Source organism: Pagrus pagrus, assembly GCF_965226575.1.
Source record: "Pagrus pagrus genome assembly, chromosome: 10".
Lineage (NCBI taxonomy): Eukaryota > Metazoa > Chordata > Actinopteri > Spariformes > Sparidae > Pagrus > Pagrus pagrus.
The window spans coordinates 4,019,043-4,044,237 of record NC_140194.1 but is presented as its reverse complement, the minus strand read 5'-3'; the positions used below and the strand labels follow the sequence as shown (position 1 = coordinate 4,044,237).

At 40.7% G+C, this 25,195-nt stretch overlaps 2 protein-coding genes across 2 annotated transcripts in view; both read right to left on the bottom strand.

The window, feature by feature from the left end:
- osbpl5 (oxysterol binding protein-like 5) overlaps positions 1-8,474 on the bottom strand; it is a 41,766-nt gene extending 33,292 nt beyond the window's left edge. The window contains exon 1 of the mRNA XM_084363526.1: positions 8,406-8,474. Coding sequence (XP_084219652.1) covers positions 8,406-8,459 — 54 coding nt within the window. The 5' untranslated portion in view covers positions 8,460-8,474. The remainder of the gene's footprint in view (positions 1-8,405) is intronic.
- Positions 8,475-11,759: 3,285 nt separating this feature from the next.
- LOC311264277 (receptor-type tyrosine-protein phosphatase eta-like) overlaps positions 11,760-25,195 on the bottom strand; it is a 58,427-nt gene continuing 44,991 nt past the window's right edge. Inside the window, exons 11-31 of the mRNA XM_084365016.1 lie at positions 22,260-22,520; positions 21,902-22,156; positions 21,387-21,647; positions 20,983-21,243; positions 20,636-20,893; positions 20,170-20,436; positions 19,808-20,068; positions 19,278-19,541; positions 18,755-18,910; positions 18,446-18,644; positions 18,082-18,194; positions 17,869-17,956; positions 17,476-17,520; positions 17,133-17,220; positions 16,241-16,331; positions 16,011-16,087; positions 15,664-15,798; positions 14,161-14,277; positions 13,711-13,871; positions 13,447-13,582; positions 11,760-13,352 (exon numbers count right to left, since the gene is read on the bottom strand). Coding sequence (XP_084221142.1) covers positions 13,197-13,352; positions 13,447-13,582; positions 13,711-13,871; positions 14,161-14,277; positions 15,664-15,798; positions 16,011-16,087; positions 16,241-16,331; positions 17,133-17,220; positions 17,476-17,520; positions 17,869-17,956; positions 18,082-18,194; positions 18,446-18,644; positions 18,755-18,910; positions 19,278-19,541; positions 19,808-20,068; positions 20,170-20,436; positions 20,636-20,893; positions 20,983-21,243; positions 21,387-21,647; positions 21,902-22,156; positions 22,260-22,520 — 3,650 coding nt within the window. The 3' untranslated portion in view covers positions 11,760-13,196. The remainder of the gene's footprint in view (positions 13,353-13,446; positions 13,583-13,710; positions 13,872-14,160; positions 14,278-15,663; positions 15,799-16,010; positions 16,088-16,240; positions 16,332-17,132; positions 17,221-17,475; positions 17,521-17,868; positions 17,957-18,081; positions 18,195-18,445; positions 18,645-18,754; positions 18,911-19,277; positions 19,542-19,807; positions 20,069-20,169; positions 20,437-20,635; positions 20,894-20,982; positions 21,244-21,386; positions 21,648-21,901; positions 22,157-22,259; positions 22,521-25,195) is intronic.

The window sequence follows — 25,195 nt, the reverse complement described above, 5'->3', positions numbered from 1 at the left end:
CACATGCGTATTGTGTAACCGGCGCTCTGTAAGCATTACAACTTAGTAACATTTACATAAGAACGCTGTGAGCTCGCCAACTTTCCCAGCAGAGAGCCAAGACTGACTCAGAGGAGGGGTCCAGGCCAAATCCTGCCCACTTGATTTATAGTTGTGTCTCTGGTTTAATTAAGGGAAACAATAGGAAGGGAGTGAATAATTAGTTGAGGCTAGAATTAGGTGCTCTGACTGAAATAATTGTAGCTGCTAGAAAGTGAGGCAAAACTGATATGTGATAACAACTGGCTGATATTTCTTCTGGTATTAGATTTTATTGATCCCAGATTCCTTGCACATCATCGACATCTGACCATCTACACTGTTTGAAACTCAGCACATAACTATTCAGATTGCTCCTTTAGATCATTCAGCTCCTTCAGCAGGATTAGTCAAAATGTTATTTTTTTGTCCATGTTTTACCTGTCCAACATGTTCACAGTTTTGTTTTCTTTACCTATTTTCCTACAGGGTGTGTGGTCATCACTCCTCACTTGTACCTTTTATTTGTGTGCATTTCACTCATAATCTCTAAAAGCCAATGCTCAAACACAAAAGACCTCAAACAATGAAAGCTCAATAAATTCAGTGTGTGCAATGGAAAACAAACAAGCCTTGACAGTTTGTTTTTTTTCATCAAAAGCCCATCAAAAGTCAGGCATCTTATTAGCAGCCACCCCCTCTTCCATCTCTATTAATGCATGCCCACTTGGCTTAATGTTTTCTTCAGAAAGGCTGAAGCAGGGTACACAGGTCTCCGCTGTGATGGCAGACAGTTGTCAAAAGCAAATTATGAAGTCAGTGTCTGTCTGTCTATTTTCAGTTAACTGATTATCAGGCAAAGTCCTTCATCTGCTCCCAGATCTGAGATTCTAATCCGAGTGGATAATGGAGGCTGATATTTACAAGCGCCCCTAGGTACGCTCGGATTGTTTGTCATGGTAAGCCAGGGCAAACAGACAAACAGACCATAAACTTAATCATTTTCCCTGCGTGAAGGCAGAGAAATCAGAAGCATGAGACACAGTAACACAAAGTGAGCACTCGCTGTTCTTAGCAGATTAGACTTCACAGGAATGGTACTGGGTCTAAGGACGCTTACCCTCAAGTGCACTCAAATGCCTTACCGACCAATTAGTGCTCATCACATGGCCTCCTACTCTAGGGGCCCGTTGCCTGTGCCTTTGGGTTTAGCTCTGGGTTGTCAAAATAAAACTGATAAGCAACTGATCTACGGGATCCAACAACACAGGGGAACACATGGCTGCTTGTCATACTGATGATTAACTGCTAACTGCTTGATTAGCTTAAGCTGCAAACTGCACTGTAGAAGAAAACAGCTGTCCAGTAGTGTCTTCTACATTTAACTGTGTGTGTGTTTGCCCTGTGCAGCTTCACTTCCAGTGAAGTAAAAGACATCTTTATTGTCACTCTGGTAAAATGGCTTGCTTTGGAAATATGCTTCTGAAGGTGTATGTTAATTATAGATAATGCGCCGCTGTACGCTACTTTCATAACAGCTTTTATTAGAAACGTCTGTACCTTTTTGCTCTGACAAAGCCCAATTATTAGAAATGATGTTGCTTAACTTAAGGTCTACTGATGTTAAGACATCCACTTGATAAAGAGCCCAACATTCTTCATAATAATTACCAACATATTAACTGTGAAATGGCAATTTGTCTTCATAAGTGTGGTTCTGGGTGGCCGGATTTTTAAATTAGGTGGTGATTACCAGGTTTCTCATTAAATGTTACCGACCTAAAGCACAAGTGCAAAAGAGCCTGGTAAGAGTTATGTACTGCAAGGAGTGGAGAGGGTGTCTTAATCCCTGTTTTATACAGGACACATAGGAAAAATGGAGGATATACTAAACAGATTTTAGTTTTAATTATCTCCACTCACTTGCTCTCTCATGCCCTTTTCTCTTCTTCTCTCTCCTGGGAGTCAGTTAAATAAGATTTAACATCAGTATCATTAAATTAAGTTTCCATCCCTAATATAAATGCCTTTTTGCCAAAGTCTGGAAGTGTCTGACCTGCATCGAACCCGGGGTGGGAAAAAAGCTGTGAACCCAGTCAGATCAGCCACAAGTCCAGCCACATATGGTGAGCACAGCAATGTTAGCGTATAAAAACAAACAAATGCACAGCACATATTTGAATCGGTGCATCAAAATAGGATGTAGATGAAAAACCACTGAACCAACGCTCATCGTGTCCCTGGTTTACACAAATGTTAGTGGACCAGCCATTTTAAAAATAGCCAGCTGTGTTGTGTATGTGGGCTGTGTGTGGAAATTATCGGCATGATAAGAAGAGGACACTGATCAATTACTTAAAAAAAACTGCTTCAATGTCAAAACCAGTGGATAATGTAATCAGTGCTGCAACAACAAAACCATCATCACCTGGTATTAAAGGAATTCTCTGTCACTTTAGAAAAAAAATACACACTTGTTTGCTCCCATGCTGGGAGTCCGATGGGAAGATCGATGTCAATTTCATCTCTTTGAATTCAGTATAGAGATCAAACCAAGACGTGTTTATCTAAGCACAAAAGAGCGGAAGCAGGGAGGAAATGCTAGGAGCGGATAGAAACAAACACTGACGGGAAGGAGCACAGAGAAATGAATGCTGCAGCAGTGGTTAAAGAGGTTTCAATACTGGTTTCCTGTATGGTACCTGGACACTGCTGGAAACCACTGTAACCATGGCCACTATTATTGTTAAAAGTCGAAGCAAAAACAGTATTACGGTCACCTTTGTTATCCAGGGGGTGGTGTCTGTATATACCCACATAGATTTGAGGTAGGATATCACTTTAAGACCGAGATCCCATGTCACGGAAACCATCCACGCTCTGAAACCTGAGGTCTTTCAAAAAGGTTAAGGCAAAGCTTGCTTTCTTGGAGTGGCTTGGCAAAGACAGCTAGGCCTGACTGTCACAAGTTTCCTTTTAGTGTAATCCAACACAGTGTCACTTTCTCCCCTCACCTGACCACTCCATTAGGAACCCAGAGACAACAAACAGTACACAGCCTCATAAATACAATGATGAGTTGGGTTTTGTCTAAAGCAAATCAATAGTTACTATCTGATTTGTCTGTACTAAACCAAATGCCATTACATGAAAACATCAGAGGGCAGATGCCAAAAATTAGAGCCAATCTGACAGAGTCGGCACAGAGCATCATGATGACCCTCCAAAGAGGGCTTTAACAGGCTGACGTTAAAACCATGACGTAATCAAGCCTCTCAGCATCACATCTTTCATAATAAAACACTCAATGTAACAAAACGATGTAAACCTACAACAACCCAGCTTTAAACTCAACACAGACACCACAGCTTATCCCTTGAAACTGCAGATTATCAGCATTTGACATGGGGCGGTCACAGTGCCAATCATTTTTCAGGGACTGGACCAAGTCCTTGTGCTGGGCCTGCCTCTCAGATACAGCTTTACAAACAAATGTAGATTGTGGCAAGGACATATGCGCCACTGCCTCGTACATGTACTGCAAGTTATATGCAGCACATGCAGGCATGAATACACACACACAAGCCTTAAATCAATCTTTTCTTAACATTGTATTGTTTTGTGGTGTTTGCATCGGTGTGTGATTTTCTGTGATAAGTTTTGCAACAGTACCTACAATTTCCGCTCAAAGTACAAACACTGGGTTCGGAGTAGAGTTGGCAGCATATATGCAAGCAGCAGCTCCATACATTAAGCTGGAGATGAGAGAGAGGTGGATATCGATTGCAGAGGCGCTAGCTACTGTGAGAATGCTACGGCCGCTCCTACCTCTGTGAAAAGAAGTGCAGTGGATCTATGGTGTTAAACCTGCTCTATAAATACACGCACACACCAGCTACCCAGCAGCCTAGGAACAAACGTCAAGGGGTCAGGAGGTTGGTCGCAAACTCTAAATTTGTGCCCGTGTAAATAATGAGGAACTGTGTGGTGCTATTTTGTTTCTGTCTAAAGAATAGACATGCAAAAAAGGTTGCGAGAGGAAATTCAGTGAAATGAAGATCTTGAGATTTGCATGCATCGTGGAAATAGAAAAACATCTAACAAATTATCATCAGAATATGTCTTGTACTACTGCAATAAGAAGTAGAAACACAAGTTGTCAGTATACAACAAACAAGTTGAAGAGTATACAACAAAATAACACTAAGAATATGCTGTCAAGCTAGTACGCTGATGAAAAGGTTGCAGTTTTGGGTAATCAGTAAAGAAATTGCAATGAGAAAACTTTAGAGACATGGATAATTATAAGTACTCTGAGAAGCAATATGCAAATAACATTACCAGCACTCTGCAATCTGCATGAAAATCTCTTCATGGAAAAATCTAGTTTCCACTCATATGTTAATATGTTAATATGTTGCATCTGAGTCATAAATATGGTTTCAGACGTCTTAAAAAAGTAACTGTTTGTCTTTGTCTCAGTTTTGTAATGAGAAAAGGAAAAGCTGCTTCCCCAGATTAATGTGGTACTTACACCGTCCACAGACATTACAGGGTGTTATAATGCTAAAACGCTCTAAAAAGACCAGCTAACATTATAGCAGGGATTTGTGTCTTGCAGACAGGTTTTGTGCAAAATTCACAATGATGTAATGCAGCTTTAATAGTGTGACATTTGTACAGATAATGTGTCTATTTGGTTAAAAGTTTTAAACGTCTTTCAATGCATATATGGGACCATACAGTACTGTATGTGTGTCACCTTGTGTGCTCTCTTTTTTCCCCAATTTTAATGATGCAGCTATATCATAACCTTGAAAATGTCAGCACTGCTGTATTGTGTTCACACAGATGAGTTTTCTCTGGGAAAAAAGTGACATTCTCTAAGAAAAGGGACCCGTTTTAGCCATAAAGGCCAACGCACATCTGTAAAATAACTTTGGACAAAAAAAACTCTAAAAGACCATGGGAGGGGAGGGGAATCTTGGCACAATAGAGGCTGATAAAAGTGCGTTTGCTCTCCGGGGGCAGGGAGACAGATTCAATATGGAGCAGTATTAGCCTAGATTCCCCCACTAGATGTCGGGGAAAGCAGTTACATCTCAGGGGAAATGGAAGAGTGCTGAGCCACTTATCAAACCCTAGTGAAGGAAACCATTGTTAAGAGCAGTCAGACTCAAACTAATCAAATACACTTCATTACAACTTTGATACTAAACAGGAAGCGTGATAGTTTCTGTTGCAACAAAACAAAAGTTTTGTTTTACAGGAGCAAGGTGAAGGTATAGTCGTGAAATCACTGACTGCACACCAGCTTCCTCAAGGGACAGAACCGCTGCCCACAGCTACACCTGAAGATCCAATGGGTTCAGCGTTCTGGTGGTTGAAAGATTTAAGAGGTTTACCAAGAAACGTTCAGTGTGACGTTCCAGCATAATTCTAGTCGGCTAAGTCCCCTTTTCACTCGTCATCATCCCATCTGTCTCTACTGTCATACTTTCAAATGAAGGCAAACAGAGAAAGGATCTAACTGATCATTCAAAACAATGAGCAATCCAGGCTGTGTTTAACTGAAATACCACAAAAAGGTTATTCTGACACCCTGACACAGGGTGCCTGTATTCTTATAGCGGCTATTAGAGATTAAACTGGAAATGAGGGGAGAGAGATTAGAAAATGTGTGTAACAAAAGGTCCCCAGCTGGACTTAAACCAGTGGTACTGTAATTATACAGTCAGCCTCTTAAACCCGTAGGACAGCCTTGGGTAGCTTCTCATATAGAGTCAGATCTACAGTATGTGGTCAGACATGAGTATCCCTCGCAGCACAGCAGGGAAGTTGGGACATCTGTTGCTGTGTCTTCCTGCTAGAAAAAAAAGCACTAACCACCCACAGAAACAACTCCTCATATTCTCACCACCCTTTTCTCTGTCCTTCATCCACGACTACTCTCTCCCCGTTTGTCGTTCACGGCAGAGCAAAGCCACAGTTTGAGTTGATAGGCTTAAGGACCAACACCATTAAATATCCCCACCTGATTAGTGCAAGGTAGACTGTCCGTCACATGGTGTGACTAGACTTCGAGTGTTAACAGATCAGCACACAAAACCTCTCAACATAATAAAAGCTAAACTGGAAAAACTCAAACTGGAATAGACGTTGATCTGTTTGGTTACAGAGGATTAAAACTCACTCTAATGAAGGGCATTAGACACAGAGTACTTAAAGCAACACACTTAATATTAAAACAGATATAAAAATAGAAGTAGTGTCTGTTGCTATTGATCTCGTGACCCATTTCCAATGGCCAGGCACTATTAATGACCTTCAAATACCTATATGTTACCATCCCTGCTACTGAAACCACTTGCAGTCTGACATTTTGCGGTCATTCAATATGAGATCAATTTTTGTTCAGTGTCAGTCTGACACAGACTCCAAACAACTGCCTATCAGGCCTTCATTATTCTGTATAACCCACTCTGTAAGATGGAGTGGACTGAATGTGCAGACGGCTCACAGAGACACTGAGACAACAAAGCAAATAAAGACTTTGCAGAGCTTCAACAAAAAGAGAAAGTAAAGAACGAGAGGCAGACGGTTAAACTGTCTTCTCACTCAGCTGCAATTTCCCAAATATCACCTGACATTTTCACTTCTAGCACTCTGGTAATCATTTCCTCTTGTGCTTAGACTCTCACTCTCGTGAGATTATTTTTTTTTCCAGTATTGTGAGCAACACATTCCACTAACCCTTTTAACTATTAACTAAAGTGCACTTCTGCGCTATTCTCATCTCTAGTAAAGCCCAACTCCACATAATACCACACGATTAAAGATGATGAGCTCTTCTATCTTTGTCTACACTAGGAATAGACAGAGATGGATGAGGCGAAGTGGCACTGTACAATCTCCACATTTGGTCATTATCTCATCAAGATCTAAAATCACTATAGCTCAAACCATACTTGATTTAGAACAGAATAAATTGTCTTTATTCTCATTTGCACATAGCCGTGCAATGAAATCTGCTGTGCAGTGCCTAATGATGATTTAAGTATGTCAGTTTTTCTCTGAACCTGACCGAGTCCAAGAGAAAAGTAACCGAGCCCAGCCTAAATTTGAAAGGCGCTCTTTTTGATTTACATCCAAACCCAACTTGAGCCCGACACAGTAAATGTAAGCAAAAGCACTGAGTTTGTGACACTGTCACGCAGAGTCCTACATGAATGTCTGCCGCCTGGAAAGTATCAAATAACCTCTGCGTTGTCACATAAGTAAGAAACCCCAGCACTTAACAGAACACACAACCCCAACACAGACAGTAGGCCCATCACTTATTATAAATCAGAACTTTATATCACTTATTTTTACTAAAAGAACTTGTAAGCACAATGTCAATTTTGCCTATTTTTACACTACACTTCCACTAAAAGAAGCTGAAAGCATCATGTCAACTGCTGTGACTGAACCCAACCCGAACCCCGACATCATGTGTGAGCCTTTGTCCGAACCAGCCTGGTTCAACGGGTTCAGGTCTGGTACCGATGCTCTAGTGCTCTCTGGTCGACAAGCTATTTAACGAAGACACTGTTTTAAAAATGACCAAAAACCTATTTTGCCATTTCTGTTCTGCAATTTGTTGTTATGTGTCCAATGGGAAGATGACATCATCTCATATCGATCTCAGGCCCCTGTATCGAATCAAATCAAAATCACATCGTGGCAGACTTTGTGATATCGGCAAATATCATATCGTTGTCCAAAGCATCGATAAAATATCATATCGTGATGAACCGTGCGATTTACACCCCTAATTGCTGCTTATATATCTGGACTGAACCAATATTACCCATTTATCTGTCAAGAAAGTCACATTTCTATTATACAGGCTGTGCCACAAAAAGAAAAATGATGTATACTCTATTACAGAGCTTTAAATATGCATTGAGAGGGGGTATCTGCATAGAAAAGACTGCTGACAATCTTAATGTGCTGGTAAAGTAAAGACATGTCAAAAGGTTTACAGCTTTGACATTACAGGAGAGACACTGGAGCCACGCTGAAGATGTGTTAGCACTGCACTGTGTATACGTCTGACATTTAAATGTCCACCTAGCTTCTCCTTTAAATCATCTGTAGTGCCACCCTGCATTATACATGACCGTTACATGCTGCCACAGCCATGTATACGCTTTCCTTTTGAGTAATGGAGGTTGTTTAAGTGCCATTAAACCGCTGTGGTTATTCCTCTACATGACTGGGCTACCTTATCCATTTTTTTTTTTTTAAATCGGTGCTACCACCTCCACATGAAGCAGGTGGTGGCAGACAGGTAAAACGATTAAATGGGGGGGAAAAAAGGTAATCAACACGGATGTACTTGCCCTTCGCTTGTCACCGACACCCCCAGACCCATCGGCTAGGTTCACGGTTACCATGCAAACAAGTGACAGCCCAAAGCCGCAGCCGCATGGGTCTGCTAACGTGGTGATGAGGGTTTACTTTATGGAGCTAGCTTGTCACGTTAGCCACTACCCAGCCAGACGACACACACACACACACACACACACACACACACTGAGAGACAACGCTAATACCACCACTGACCACATTCCTCCAATATATTGCGACGTTGTGATGCTCAAAACTACCGTGTACATCCTGGGAAAAAAAGCAACAACAAAAAAAAAAATCCTCCTCCTCCTCCTTCTAGAAACCAGTGAATGCTATGTGAGCTCCGCTAGCTAGCGTAAGTTACCAGTTAGCGCATCAAACAGCCGTTAGTTGAAGAAAACCAGAAGAAAACGCTCGCTAAAAATAGCAAGTTGTGTTCACGGCGTGGTGGAGTAAAAAAGACACGTAAACTTACTGTGTGTCGACCGGCGTGGCGCTCGTACAGTTGTTTCTCTGCTTCCTTCCCAGGTCCAGCGTCATAGCACGGGGCTGGGTGAGACAGCTGGGTCGTGGGGGGAACAGCGGGCGGGCTGTGGCGGACGGTGGGAGTCGGCTGGAGGAGAAGTTGCTCCCTTTCAATATGGAGAGTGTGGAGCGGACTGGATCCTCCTGCTGCGGTTCATCTGGCTGCTGGCTGCTACAAGCACAGGGGCGCACCGGCGACACCTGTGGCCGCAGAGGCGAACGACACCTGCTGCTCGGTGCTGGACTGCAGGTTGTTCTGGCTTCAAGTGGAAAGTGCAGAAGCTTTCTGAGCTGGATGTACAAAACTAAATGTTTAAAGTACTAAGTAGGCAGCAAAATGGCCCCTGACTGTGCTGTGTATCGTTTTATTGATCGATGGAGGCATTCAAATGTAAGTAGGATTTTACAGTTGTAACAGCATTTTACAAAACATGACATCTCAGAAAACACAACATTAAACAAACAAAACACAACAACATTAAACAAAACAGAACAAAACACAACATTTCACAAAAACATTACATTTCGGAAACCCCACAACACACAATTTCTAAATACACAACGACATTTCACAAAACACAACAACATTTCGCAAAATACAACATTTAACAAAACACAACGACATTAAAGATAACGACATTTCACAAAACACAACATTTCACAAAAAACATTTAACAAAACACAGCATTTCACAAAAAACATTTAACAAAACACAACATTTCACAAAAAACATTTAACAAAACACAGCATTTCACAAAAAACATTTCACAATACACAACATTTCACAAAACACAACATTTCACAATACACAACATTTCACAAAAAACATTTAACAAAACACATTTCACAAAAACATTTAACAAAACACAACATTTCACAATACACAACATTTCACAAAACACAACGACATTTCACAAAACACATTTCACAAAAAACATTTAACAAAACACAACATTTCACAAAAAACATTTAACAAAACACAACATTTCACAATACACAACATTTCACAGAACACAACATTGCACAAAAAACATTTCACAATACACAACATTTCAAAAAAAACATTTCACAATACACAACATTTCACAAAAAACATTTAACAATACACAACATTTCACAAAACACAACATTTCACAATACACAACATTTAACACAAAACAAATCGATTTAGACACACAACATTTGAGAAAACACAACTTTTACAAAACACACAGACACTTCAGAAAACACGGCCCTCAAGATTGACCCTCAGGGCCACCGTAGTTTAACCTATAACAATGCATCTCGTGAATAAGATGATCACACAGCGTGTTTCATATGAAAGTGATTTGTGTTACGGTGGATTGAGAGGACAGTATTTTTTCTGAAGTGTAGAGAAACTGAAGTATAAGGTGGAAAAAAATGATATATTTCTAGAAGCGAGTGCCTCAAAATGATATTGTAATAACTGTACTCAGCTATTTCCCTCCACTGCCTACATGAGCAACTATGATCATACATTTGTCATCATCAGAAAATATATTCTGAAGTATTTCTCAGAAAGTATTAACAGAGCAAGAACCTCATAACTCTTCTAAAGAACAGTACATGAGTGAATCTACTTACCTCTGACCTCTGGTATTTCCTTGTTTTTGCTCGACTTCAGCACACTCCCTCTGTTGTTTGCAATTTATGAGTGTTCATCCTTATCTTTCTGTTACAATTTACTGGGTGAGTGTGCAGGTATTGTGTCTTGTTACGAGCTCAATGTCCATCATAGCTTCACTGACAATAAAAAACAAAGGTGAGAGGTCACAAGCATGTTAATATTACACCGCTGGCCAGACGTCAACAGCTACATGTGCAGTCGAGTGTAAACTTTGTGGGTTTTAACCTAACAAAGGTCAAGGCAAGACCCTTACATAGCTGTGTGTTTGTTTTTCCACTTCCTGTAATAGGGCACAAATCCACATTTGAGACTGTTTTTAATGCTTTTAAAGACAGAAAATAAAAAACCTATTATCGCCACAATCAGGAGCTGATAAACCCCGGTGTAATCCATTACGGTGGATTTACTGGCACATAAGCATCTGAGCTCATCATTAAATTTGGATCACCCAGTTATCTTTTGTCCTAGTTTACTTTAATGTTTGCAGGTTGGATTGCTGTCATTATGGCTCCAGCTCCCTGCACGCTCTTTATTTTCAAACTAACAGACACAGAAAAACTAGAAAGAGGCATTCAAATGCCAGATCTATATTTAGATCCAACGTTTGGCACTGAGAGACGTGGACCATGTGGAGGAGTGGAGGGGAGAGACGGGGAAAATGGGGGAGAAAAAGAGGGGCCTTACCGTCTAAGATATCAGGCTTATTGAAGTCGACATGCTGACAAAGTCTTATTATTACCACCATGCTGGGAGCGCCCTGCACTGTGTAAGTGTGACACCTCCATATTGTACAGAAGCTCCAGAGTGGAGGCCTGATGTAAGCTGTACAATTAGACATTTTGAAGTTTCAGCGTAAAAAAAAAAGCATTTTTCTCGTTGAGTACGAGACAGAACTGGTATTATTTATTCATTCTTCGAGGGTGCACTTAGATACTTGCGACCTGGAAGTTGCTCTGAATAATGCAGAGGTGTGGCAGCCCGGTCCTCCTCTGCAGCATGATTGTTTGTTTCTTTTCATCTTTCCACTTGAAACAATTTTATTAGCCTGTGAAATGTTACACAACACAAAAACTAGCTCTAAAATCCTGATTGTGCACAAAGGAGAGGATGGGCACTGCACTCACTCACACACTGATTCAAACACACCACATAGCCAAATACAAATGTGAGGTAAAATCTCATAACATCTTTAATCATATTTTGTTGTACAGATCGAAGGATACACAAATATTAAACGTTCCTCACTCCTTTTTTTACATCATGGCGTTGTACCAGCAAGCATCTCATAAAGCATTTTCAAAAACATCCTAAAACTGTGTGACTATGTGCTACTGTGGTTGTCATTACAACACAAGTGCTTTCAATCAATAAGTACATTATGATACAATAATAATAATAAAACATAGCCCTAAAAATATCTACAGCCGACTATGCACATGAATTGTCTTTTATAAACGTACCTGCCCTAATGGAAGATTGTGCCCTTTAAAAAGCTGAAAATAAAGGTGATTTTAACATCACAGGAAATATCCATATGTGCAGCAGGAAGGGACATAACATCCTTGTTTCTTTGAGGAATGTCAAGGTAGAGAAGAAAGACATTAACAATAAAATAAAACAATAGAAGTAACCTACACACTGGTGCCGTATGGGTTTTCTGACACCACACCGCCTGTTAAAATGTTCATTTTCATTATCTGAGTTCCTGAGCTTTTGTTTAACCTGGCCCATCTCTTTAACCCTAAGAAAAATAATCAAAGTAAAACTGCAACAATCAAATGTGGGGTGAGTAGCAAAAATGTCTTCAACAGTTTCACAAAGCACTGGCCAAAATAAAGTCAATGATACGGATAAAATAGTTTTATAAAATAAGGAGGACAGTGTAGAAAGACAAATGCATCCAGTGCATTATTCACTACAGTGCAATCAAATATAAAAGTCTCTACAACAAACCACAAAAATCCTTCATTAAAAGACATTGCACAGTTCAAACGGGCTTAAGAGGTGCAAAAAATAAAAGGACTGGCCGGAATATGTGCCGATAAAAGATGACGGACTGAGAAATTTCCTCTTAAGGTTCCTATAACAAGGTAATGTAAGGAGTGAGGAGTGCCACCTATTGGTATTAAAGCATATAGGTTTTGAAAAAAGGCACACAGTATTTATACCAGCATGTTGTTTTGTACAATAGCAATTTCAAGGGTTCAATTAATTACAGATTTATCTTCGTGTCTGTAATAATACCTATACAGCATCATCAACATATTACCTGAGAAAAACATGTATCATCAGTAAGTCAAATACAGTAGTAAACGAGCAGAAATATAAGCTGAGCAATACAAAAAAAATCTGCATTAATAAGAAAGAATCCAAATATTTTTGGTCAGTGATTACTAGTCTCCTGTTGTATTTCCATATACAGCCTCCTCCTTTAACAAACATTCATTTTTTTTAACAAATAAATACCACAAAATAGAAAAAGCTACAAGATTCTTAAGAAAAAGCGTGACAGGAATAAAAAAATAAATACAGCACAATCTGATAAAGGCGTTCCCTTTACGAGTGTCTGCGCAGTTTTCATGTTAAGAGTGAGGATGAAGAGGCCGGCCTATGCGTTGTTGTACCCGTTTTTGCCATAAGGCTTCGGTTCTACGTTGTCGTAAATAGAGAGCGCAGCTGTGTTCTGGTAGATTAGATCCACGTTGGTTCCAGTTCTTGATCTGATGATGTCCATGGCGCACTGGTTCAGGAACACGTACTGATCCTGCCGGGACGTAAAATAGAAAGAGTCCACTGAGCTGCATTTCAAATAACAATGTGCAGTAAAAAAAAAAACAGTGTGTGTGACTGTGTCCTACCTCTGTCTGCACCATGAGGGGCCGGTGCATGCGCAGATCGTGCACGATGCCGTACACGTCCACTATGTTTTCCCTTTCGATCTGGAAGAGCAAACGGTCGATGGCGATGAAGGTACCTGTACGTCCAACACCGGCACTGAGCGTAGACAACGTAGACACACAGACAGAGGAGGGAGCAGACAGAGGGACAGAATATCAGATGAAACAGCTCAGAACTGAAGGTGAAAGTGTGTGTTCCCGTTGTGTTTTCGTGTTTTGTCGGACCTGCAGTGGACCACAGTTGGAGAGTGTCTGGAGTACTGGTTCATGTGTTCTCTGACCAGATGCCTGAAGCTGATGAGGAGCTCGGTGGTCTCTGGTACCCCGTGATCCGGCCAGGCTGTGAAGTGGAAGTGACGCACCGAACGGGTCTCTGCTGTTTTCACCTGAAGGACGAACACGAACACACACATGAGCTCAAAATAGTTGCGACTGATGAGATCTTGTTTCGAGGACATTCAACGGTTTCAAGGATTCATATTTGAATGTCATTTCATCAGACTCTGACTCACAGCGCTGTGTGATTGCTGCACATTCATTAGACCGATGACAAATGTTGAGCAGGGTGTTGTTTGTTCACTCATTAAGATGATTTTGATGTAGGTCAAGTATTACACACTAAGGGTGTTAAATAAGCACTTGATTCTGACCCTCCTGCAGTGTCCGGCCACTTACATTTTTAATGTCAAAGTCCCTGATGGTCCAGTCTTCAAGTGGTATTTCAGAGGTCGTTGTCACAGTGATGTCTCCATAGATCTTAGTGCCAGAATCCCAGTATTGCTCACATTTTACCTGGAAAAAGAAAAGCAATCATTCTGCGAGTGTTCAGAATTCAAATTCAGGATACAGAAAAGATCCCTTTTCAACAATACGTAACATATAGAAACTCCAGCATCTCTACTCTTCTATTATTTATTTATTTTTGGGTACATTTTATGAGCTATTTTCAAACCAGCGACGCTACACCTCCTCCAGGTGAACAACACATAGCTGTAGAGTGCAGCAGGAAGCTGAGTAATAGATGAACCATACACTGTACATACATTCAGTTGGTTTGAACACACTCTGCAGAGTTGGCTGCCTTCAGACCACGGAGATGTTGAAAACTTAAATATAAATCGTGTACTGGGAAGTGGTTTATATGTAATATAAAGCAGCGTGGGTCAGCAGCTGCACTGTTTGTTTGGGTTTTTATTTAAAAGGTACAATATGTAAAAAGAAATGTGTTTAAAACATTCAAAAGTGAAATTAAATTATCAACAGAATTTTAATATGGAGTCTTGACGTCTATCTACTGTGTTACAAAGTTAGCACCTGATATTAGCATGCTAACCAATACCACTCTGAGCTCCCAGTCCTATCTGCGTGGCTAACTGAGCTAACTGAGCTAACTGAGCTGATGGCAGTGACAGTTAGCAGCTGTTAGCAGTTACTCCGGTGAGATGCTGCCCCCTGTTTGTTTTTGGAGTATGAATTCTTACATATTGCACCTTTAAAAGGACAAATTTTAATATTTTTCTGTGAATGTTTGCAGGCAAATTCTCCTTCTTAGGTATTGACTTGACTATTTTTTTGCCTCAACCCATATGAAATGTTTAAGAATACACTGTGTTATATGTGATCACTTGTCTCTCTTCTTATCTGGTTTAGATTTTCAGTGGTCTTCATGATTCTTACATGTTGTTTATTCCACAACGACACCACAACATCTGTTGTTTTATGGTGGAGGATCATGGATCAGGATCACTTTTAGAATGAGATATTCAATGTTCAGGCTGGGGATGTTGCATTACACCATGATATTGACAAATCAAATATTGATATGATGTTAATAAAACACATGCCCCTGATCATTTCCTTTTTTCCTCCCCGTCCTCGCATTGTCAAAGTAAGCAACAGTTGTGCTAACGCTGGTTACCACCCACCATAAAATGGAGTGTAATTGCTCTTTTTTGTACAGTCATGGTTACAGTCTCTCTCTCTCCACCTCCCTATACTTACATTTTGAGTGAAATTACCATAAAAAGAGACAAAACATACAATAAACAAAGTTAAAAGTAGTTTTTCTATTGATATTGCTAGTTCTGGTACAACAGTAGTGTGGCAAAGGACATAGTGTTCCCTTATATGCACCCACGTTGCTGCTAGGCGTGTGTGTGCGTGTGTGTTGTTACTCACCCGTCCCTGCTCATTACAGCGTGTCAGCATGACCAAAGTCTGTACATTCTTCTCCCAGACCATCCTCCAGAACTCGTCGACCGTGGTGGGCAAAGGACCCTGAGCTGCAATAAACTCCTTCCTGGAGTTGTAACCCTGCCGAATGAAGCGTCAGCACACAGCCACAGAAACACAAACATCCATCCTGTTCAGTTTTCCCGGAGATTCTCAAGTGTGTTTAAAACATGGTTGTGAATGACGTGGATCGTTGAAAATTACATTAAGGGAAAGAATGAGCAGTTAATGTTTACTGATACTGAAGCAATGACTGAGGCAGGGAGCCGCTTTTCAAGAGTGTCAGTACGCACCGGCATGTAGTTAGCATTGATGTAGTCATCATAAGGACTTCCATGGACAATAGAGAGTTTCACCCTAGAAGAGTCATCTAGGAGGCGAGAAAAGTATGATAATTTTGATTTAATGACCGATTAAAATGGGATATAGTAGAAGATACAGTATGAGAGGCGATGACAAAGTTTAAGGAGTGAGGAGGGTTACTGTTGAAAGCAGGAGAGGTGGATTTGTTAAGGTGACTCACAGGGAAGCACGTTGTTGTAGCGGTTCTTGGGCTTGTTCTCCAAAGTCAGGGCGTTTGTTTTCGCCTGACCTGTACCAACGAGCTTCAGGTCCTTCAGAAGAAAGGAAAAAAAAGTGTGATTGATGATTGGATGGCTCACTCTGTGCCCCAAATCTGGTGCAGTTCCTCTCTCTCAGTGTGTTATACAGGTTTGTGTGCATGTAAAAGGTCTTGAAAGTTAAAAATCCTAAGGTCTGCACCAACGGGAGCTTCTCTCTCCCACAGAAAACGCTGCTCCTGAAGTGCCTGAAACGCCTCGTCAGTAGTCTCGCTTTTAATTATGTGACTTCTTGTCTTTGCATCATTTTTGCCTATATTCACACTAGAAGTGACGCTAACTGGAAGCTGTAAACAGGAAAAAAAACGACCAGAGACACTGTGAGCGGTGCTGGGTCAGGCATGTGTGAGCTGACCAATCAGAGCAGACGAGAGGAGGGGCCTTGAAGAGACAGGAGCTAAAACAGAGCGTTTCATACAGAGGGGGAATACAGTGCTGCTGCACTGGACCGAGAGGACTGATGTGTTTTATTTTTATCATTAAAGTGTAAAAAACCTTTTCTAGGTGTAACTCAAAAATTAAAATTATGAACCTGAAAATGAGCATATGTCTCATTTCAGTATATCAGGAACACTGTAAAACTGATGTTTGCAGCAAATGTCTTCCTCATATTTTCCGGGGGTTTATTTCTTATCATTATATTACTGATATTTGATATGAGACATTTACATTGAATTATAGAAGTTTTGATGTTGGTCCTACCGTAAAGAGGATTAAATATTTATTTCGCATTAATTGCCTGCTATGAATAACTCATTTATCCACCAGCCCTTAAATATTAAGCTTATGTCTCACCTCAAACTCCTCAGCAAAGCCACAGTTGGAGTCAGCCTTCTGCCTCCTGTAGTAAGCCTCATAGTCCTCCACCCTCACAGCCACACTTCTGCTCAAATGGACACCAGAGGTCAGACAAGAGTCACGAGTTTTGTCGCTACAGTTCAGTCGGTTCATGTTGTGCAACATGTGATAGATCTGATTGAAGAATTATAATACTTACACTTTAGCTCTGGAAAAAGAAAGGGGGAAAAAAACAATGTTCAGCCACAGTTGCAAAAACAATTCTTCTCCATGTATTTTAAAATTAAAATAATGAAATTATTATTATTATTACTATTATTATTATTAATGAAAACCTCACCTTATGGCATTAATCTGGATGTCTGATGATTCTTTGTTGTTTAACCTGCAGTACATGAACAGTGAGTCTAGAGTTTAGTCCAAGGTGCAAATGTGTAAGAACTACCTGTCAAACTTATACTGTAGCTGCTAACAGTAGCTGCCTTAGCTAGTTAGCTCAGTTAGCTGTGCAGTTAGCGGTTCGGATTGGGAGCTGTTGCCCGGGACAGCCTAGGGCTACCTGGTTAGCATGCTAACTTCAGTAGATATATAATATAACATAGACGTCATTATGTCACAACTGCTATTTATTCACATTCTGTTGATAATTTAAGTAAATTTCTGAATGTTTCCGACTGAAATTCTTAAATCTTGCCCCTTTTAATCACAATCAATCACAATGACAACGACAAACCTTCTCCAGTAGATAATGAAGCCGATGAGGATGATGAAGAGAACACAGAAAATTCCCAATGTCACTCCAATAGCAATGGCAGTGACAGCTAAAGTGTGACAAAGATTAAGACAGGATCAGGACAACGAGAACGAGCATTTCCTCCCATTAGAGGAGCATTTTATTGCACCAAAACACACGTTAAAGAAACAGCTGTGGTTGTGAATGTGGTACCTGGGTTGCTGGGGAGTTCAACAGTAAAGAAGTGTGTTGCTGAGACCAGGGACTGTGTGCCATTTACGAGCATAGAGTTGTCTTGCAGATTGGTAAACAACACAATAGCATATCTGCAGGATTAAACAAATCAGATATTTAAAAAATCTTACTTCATATGAACACATCTCATATTTGATGGAGTAATAGTTAACTTTAGTTAGCAGTTAATTTACCAATGATTTTACATACTGCAGCTACAACCCATAAAGAAGATAATCTTAATATATTTCAGAATACAAGTTATTCTATCATTGAGAGGTTACTTATGCATATGATCTGCTGCAGCACACCTATTGCTACACAAACAGGTTTCTGTTCTTACTGGTATTTCCCGTTGGCAGACAGGGCACCATTAGTGTAGTCCAGGAATTTGGATCCATCTCCTATTTCTATGGTCAGGTGCGTCCCTACACTGCGTGAGAGGATGTTATCTGTGACTGTTGCCAAGTACACCGGAGTACTCCCTGCCTTCCACTGATTGTAAGTTTTCTCCAAATAGTTCCTCCAATTTGAAGTGTTGCCTGAAAAGACAGGGATTACAGAAAAACCATTACTGACAGTCCTGACAGCAACAATGGGATTTACGACAGCGCGACATCGTTTCAACACTGTCTAAAAGAAAAACACCTACCAGGGAGGTTATTTGTCACCAGCACCCCAATGTGTGTGACTGGCCCGCTGGTGTTTGTCAGCAGTTTGGTTTCAACCTGAATGGTGAACTTGTTGTATGACTTTTCTCTCTCCAGCACTAATTTATCAGCGTCAGATTCAGGAAGAATGGGTGGATCTAAGATAAAAATATTAACGAGAAAAGATCTTTGTAAGTTTTGTAACTCAAAAACAATAATTAAAAATAAATAAATAAATGTTAAAATGGGGGTTTTAAGCGTGCTACCTGAACCATTCTGCAAATGTATGTTTCTATGTTCTAAGCTGAATGAATAACACAGTAATACTAGCGATTCTGTCCTATCACAGATGTATTGGAGATTTTTTGGTATCTGTGCACAGGTTGTTAAATTCCCTGGGAATTTTACTGTTTAAGTGCACTGATGTCATTTCAGACATTAAAATATATTGTTAAATTGTAAAAATTGTTTAAACTGTATTTTCAAACACTTGAATTATAAAGTTCATAAAGCATAATGTCCTACTTGTGATGCCTGTCCTGCAGGAACGATTCATGGCAGTGCTCGGCTGTCCACAGCTCAGACTCTTCACGGTCAGGTGGTATTCAGTAAAGTGACTAAGATTGGACACAGTTTGAGCACAACAGCTGCTAATTGTGTTGATGATCTGGTTGTTAACAGCGACCTGGAAGCCAGAATATTCGCCTTCTGGGTTTTCCCAGGACAGGTTGACTTCTGCATTTGGTGTATTTGGACCGTTGCAAGTTAAGTCTTTAACTGGGCTGGCATCTGCAGCATCAAACAGAAATGAATGTCAGGAAACACAACATCAGTAAAACTGTCCATTATATAAAAATGTGTTATTTTCAGGTAATCTAAAACTTGGTTGTACAGACTGAAATATCTTCGCTTTATCATTTATCCCGACTTACTTCCGCTCTCTTCACCTCTTAAAAACTCATGCAACATTCTTTTTTACCTGAAATCGCTCCTAAAATAAGCTTTCACAATATTCATACGTCAATAGGAAAATAATCGATCTGTTATGACCATACTTGTGCATTCGGAAATCTGTGTTGGAGCACCCTTTGTTCCATCAGAGGTCTCAGTGGTGACTGTGATGTTGTAGGAGCTGCCAGGAACCAGGCCAAGGACTTCATACTTAGTTTCATTAACTACGACACTCCAGGGCCCGTTTGACTTTTGCCCGGTCACACTGAAGCGATAGCTGTCCTTGTATTGGTCAGGTCTATCCCACATGACTGTGATGCTCCTCTCTTCCGTTGAAGTACTGAGATTCCTCACAGTGAACGGTCCTGATTGTTTTAAAAGAGAGAGAGTTGTAAATGTCTTTCTAAAACATGAAGCAGGGCAGTGCGTGCCCTTTTTTTTTCAGATACAGAAATAAAACCCTTACTTGTGTTGACCTTGTGGATCTGAACCTTCTCACTCTCAAAGCCCATGGGGCCCACTGTGGACACAGAGATGTTGTAGGGAGTCCCAGACTGCAGGGAGGTGAAATTATGTGTGGTGCTGGTGCTGGGGATGTTTACTCCTCTCTGCAGTGGAATGATGCACCGGTACTGAAATGACGCACCGGCCATCAGAGGAGCTTCCTGCCACCGAATGTGAATGGAGCTGGTTGTCTTGCTCAGGACCTCAATCGGCCCGGGAGGATTGGGGACTTGGAGGGTGGAATTGCAGAAAGTGAACTTTAACAAGTGGAGTAACATCACTCTAAAAAATCTCAGTAATATAGGAATGCTTAAAGGGATTACTCAAGTGTTTTGTATTACATATATAAAACACAAACATTTTAGATTACTGCAGGCCATTTTTTTAAAAGCATAAAATCTAAAATCTAACAAATGTATCATACTTACATGTTGCATTAGTGATAAATCCAGATGGTGCATTGAAGGGTCCACTAAATGTTGTTATCATGACACTGTAAAGCCGTCCAGCAGACAGGCCATCAAACCGCAAGGAGGTAGCGGAAGAACTCAGGTTTTGCTCCTGTGAGGAACTGCCGTTCAGACGGACCATGTACTGCTCCACTCTGCCGGGAGGTGGTGTCCATGACACCAGGATCGAGCTATTGGTGCCCTGGCTGGAGGCGCTGGGTTGCACTGTCTCAGGCTCTGTTCGTGTGCGGAGGAGGACGGATTAAAGACGATTAACTTGACAATATGAAATAAAAGAAAAAGAAATGACTGTTGAGGAGTCTTACTGGTGTACTGAGAGATGCACTTTTCTTCCCCTTCGATGCCGTCGGCTGCCCGGACAAAAACACAGAAGGTGCACTCTGTCCCCGGGGTGAGCGCTGAGATCTCTGTGACTTCTTCTGGCAGGTTTTTATTCTTGGAGCCGCAGCCTGTGGTATTAACCTGGTACGTGTAGCCCAGCTTGTACTGTGGTGGTTTATTCCAAGACAGACGTACAGCAGTTGTGTTTAAGGTTTCAGCAGTCACCCATGTAACACTGAAGGGCCCTAAAAACAGAGCAGAAAGTGTTTCATATATTAATGAAATCGCAGCACATTCACTCAGTACAAAGGCTGCACAGAGTAATGACACTAAACTCCTTTCATTGTTATTTAATTTTTTTTTTTGCTTGGATAGCATGTATACATACGTGTAAAGTAGGAAACTGTCACAGGTTCTGACTTAGTGCCATCTGCTGTCAGTGTGGTGACAGTGAAGCTGTAGTTGCTCCCAGAGAGAAGTCCATCGATTGTGACTGTGGTGTTGGGGAGTGCCAATGGGGCAAAATTTGAGCCGTTGGAGGTCTGCACCAAATACGAGTAGTGAGGTTTGCTCTCCGGCTGCTCCCACACCAAGGTCACTGCATCTGTGGTGATTCCTGACTGTCTCAGCATGGTTACAGGATACGGTCCTATTAAAATGCAGTGGATACACAGTACAGGTGTCAGATTTGGACAAAATAGTATGAAAAGCACCTGTGGTTTGCCACGCAGGCAAGAGGGACTGAACTATAAAACTAGACTATTAGACTACTAGACTATTAAACTAGAAATCCTGACTGGAACGTGACTGAAATAAATACAAACTTCAGAAAAATAAGTAATAAAGAAATAATAGTCACAGTTATCACCACGGTGTGATCAATTGTGTGTTAATTCCACTCACTGGTATAATTTTCTGTCGTCACTGCTGTGCTCTCATAGCCCCTCACACCCACAGTAACAACAGAGATATTGTAGGGACTTCCAGACTGGAGATTGTCCAGCAGGAACGAGTTGTTTTCAATCAGAGAGGAGCCGTTAATATGAGACACGCTGAAGTTGTACTGACGATGGTCCATGCCGTCAGGGAGGGGCCAGGTAAAGGTGATGGAGTTCACAGTCTGAGACTGCACCGTGATGGAGCCAGGAGGGTTGGGAACTGAACAGGAGGAGGAATACATTAGCTAATAGTCAACACACATGCAGCACATACACACCACATTGTACAAATGCACAGGTATGTAAATCATGATGTAACTCACAGGTTGCATTGCACTCTGATCTATTATTCTCAAAGTTTCCACTGTGGGTGACCACCTCCACACAGTAATTCACTCCTGGTATCTGGTTCAGAAACTCTGTGTTTTGAGTATTATTGCTCAAATTGCTGTGGTTTTTCATCAACTGGTTATCTCTGTACAGATTGACAGTGTAGGAGTCCACACGCCCACCTGCCCGCATCCAGTTCACTGACAGGGTAGTTGTGCTTCCCAAGACTGTGATGTCAGAAACCACATCAGGTACTGTAGTAAAAAAAAAAAAAAAAAAGCAGAGGAAGATTTACATTCAGCCTGAGCTGATGAACACACATTACATTAACTTGAAGAAATATGCAGGGTTGAGTTGTAACAGAGCAGTTGTAATACAGTTATGTATTCTAATAGCGATCAAGATTTAAAGGCACAGTGTGTAATTTTTGCCACGAGGGGGTCCCTCAATCAAAACAGAACAAAAGTTGTAAGAGGTGTGGTATCATGGGAGTCCCTGTCTTCAAATATATCTACGTGTATCAGGCAGAAATGTTTTAACCCTCCTATTGACCTTGGGGTCAATATGACCCCAATGCATTTTGAGGGTCTCTAAAAAGATGGTTGTCATTAGTTTTTCTTCCTAATATTTCATGAGTTTTCCTAATCCATTAAGGAGACACAGAAAAATATAAAATCAACAGCATGATATGTTCTCAACTCTCTGTACACTTTTTGACCGCACCATCGTTCCTCAGGGGTCATATTGACCCCAGAAATGTAAAGCTCTATAAGTCTTTGTGTGTGGGAGGGAGACACATGATCCAATTGATTCTTTTGTGCTCCCAAGTCGTCTGAACACAGAGAAATAAACTGTGAGTCGATCTATCACACGCTGAATTATCGTTGTTTGAATACCGTTTGGCGGCCATTTTAGTGTTTTTTTTATTGATTTATTCGCACACTACGCCCCCCCGAGATAACCCCCCAGAAGGAAACCATTTATTTGTGCTCCTTAGTCCCCTGAACACAATGAAAAAAACAGTGAGTCGATCCAACCATCGTACACCGAGCTTTGAATACTGTTAATCGGCCATCTTGAATGTCACCGCAAATGGCGAAAAACAGATCTGATATAGAATTTGCGAACATCCAAGTACTATAAATGACATACAATATCCTTATAAGAAATGTTGTATGAAATGGGACACTTTCAGGGTTATTTCATATATGCCTTATATATTTTAAAGTAAATAGTTATTATATTTCATCTTTTATAAGATTTTTGTATTCTTTTCCACATGGTAAGATCCTTGTGATATTGGGCACCTCTCCCTCTACCCCAGACACCAGCTGCGGCTGGGGACAGTTCCCGCAGTCCGTTCCCGCAGTCAGGACAGATATAGAGAGAGCAAGGGGAGTGGCAGACTCCTCACAACCAAACATCCTAAAAGCAGGTTCATAGTCATCAAGATAATCTGATCTGATTGTAGGCTATATTGTAGGCTGATAGTTGCAAAAGTTGCATTGTAATGAGGTTGAAATGTGTTTTCCACCAATATAGAGGGGTTGTACGATGCCAGTGATCGTTTAATTTTATTGTTGGTGTCACAATTATATGAATAACTGAGTTTATATGTCTTTGTATTTGGTTCAGGAATTACGAAAATCACTGTTTCGGTCACATTCAAGATGGCCGCCTAACAGTATTCAAACTACGATTACTCGGTGTACGATGGTTGGATTGACTCACCATTTGTTTCTTTGTGTTCAGGGGACTTAGGAGCACACATAAGTGCTTTCCCACTGGGGGGCTATCTGGAGGGGGGGCGTAGTGTGCCAAAAAATCAATAAAAAATGGTCAAAATGGCCGCCAAACGGTATTAAAACAACAATAATTCAGTGTATGATGGTCAGATCGACTCACAGTTGAATTCTCTGTGTTCAGAAGACTTGGGAGAAAAGTCAATTGGATCATGTGTCCTACTCCTACACACAACTACTTATAGAGCTTTACATTTCTGGGGTCGATATGACCCCTGAGGAACGATGGTGCAGTCAAAATTTGAGGAAAATAGCAGGGAGTCTTAGTCACGTTACTTTTAGTCTTATTTACCGACTTCTCAAGGAAGTTATAGTGACAGGCAACCAAAGTAAACAAACCGTTAACTTAAACAAAACTAGGAATTCTCTGGGTTTGAACGTTATTGGATAAATTGGGGATAATCGAAGTACACAACTCAACCAAATATATAACAAAGGTCTTGTTGTTTTTAGACTTTCAATGCATGAGTGTTACGTATTATATCTTAATGTGTATTCTACTTAACTGCCACTGCCATGCTGCAGTTTTCTATCTTCTTAATGTCAGGTCTCTTGCAAACAAGTCCTTTTTGTGCCAAGATTTCATCATGTCTAACAATATTGACTTCTTCTTTATCACAGAGTCCTGGTTAAGCCCTGGTTACTCCATTCCACTTACTGAAACATGCCCCCCTAACTATTCATGTCTCAGCCAACCCAGACTGTCTGGTCGTGGAGGTGGGGTAGCTTTTATCTTTAATAACAACTATAAATGCTCCCCTGTCTCCCTCAATACTTTCTCCTCCTTTGAGTGTCTGGGTTTTTTGTTAAATGGCCAACATCCTATACTGTATGGTGTGTGTTAGTTTATAGGCCGCCTAAGACGAACACTGTTTTCATTCAAGAATTCTCTGAATTTCTTTCTTCAATTATGCCCAAATATGATTAAGTACTCATTGTAGGTGATTTTAATATCCACATCTGTTGTCCCTCCACGTCTTTTTTCACCACAGATTTTATTACCCTTTTGGAGTCATTTAATCTTGAGCAACTGGTTAAAAATCCAACTCACAATAAGAGGCATACTCTAGACCTTGTGTTGTCTCACTGTGTCTCCCTGGATAATTTTGAATTACTTGACTTTAATG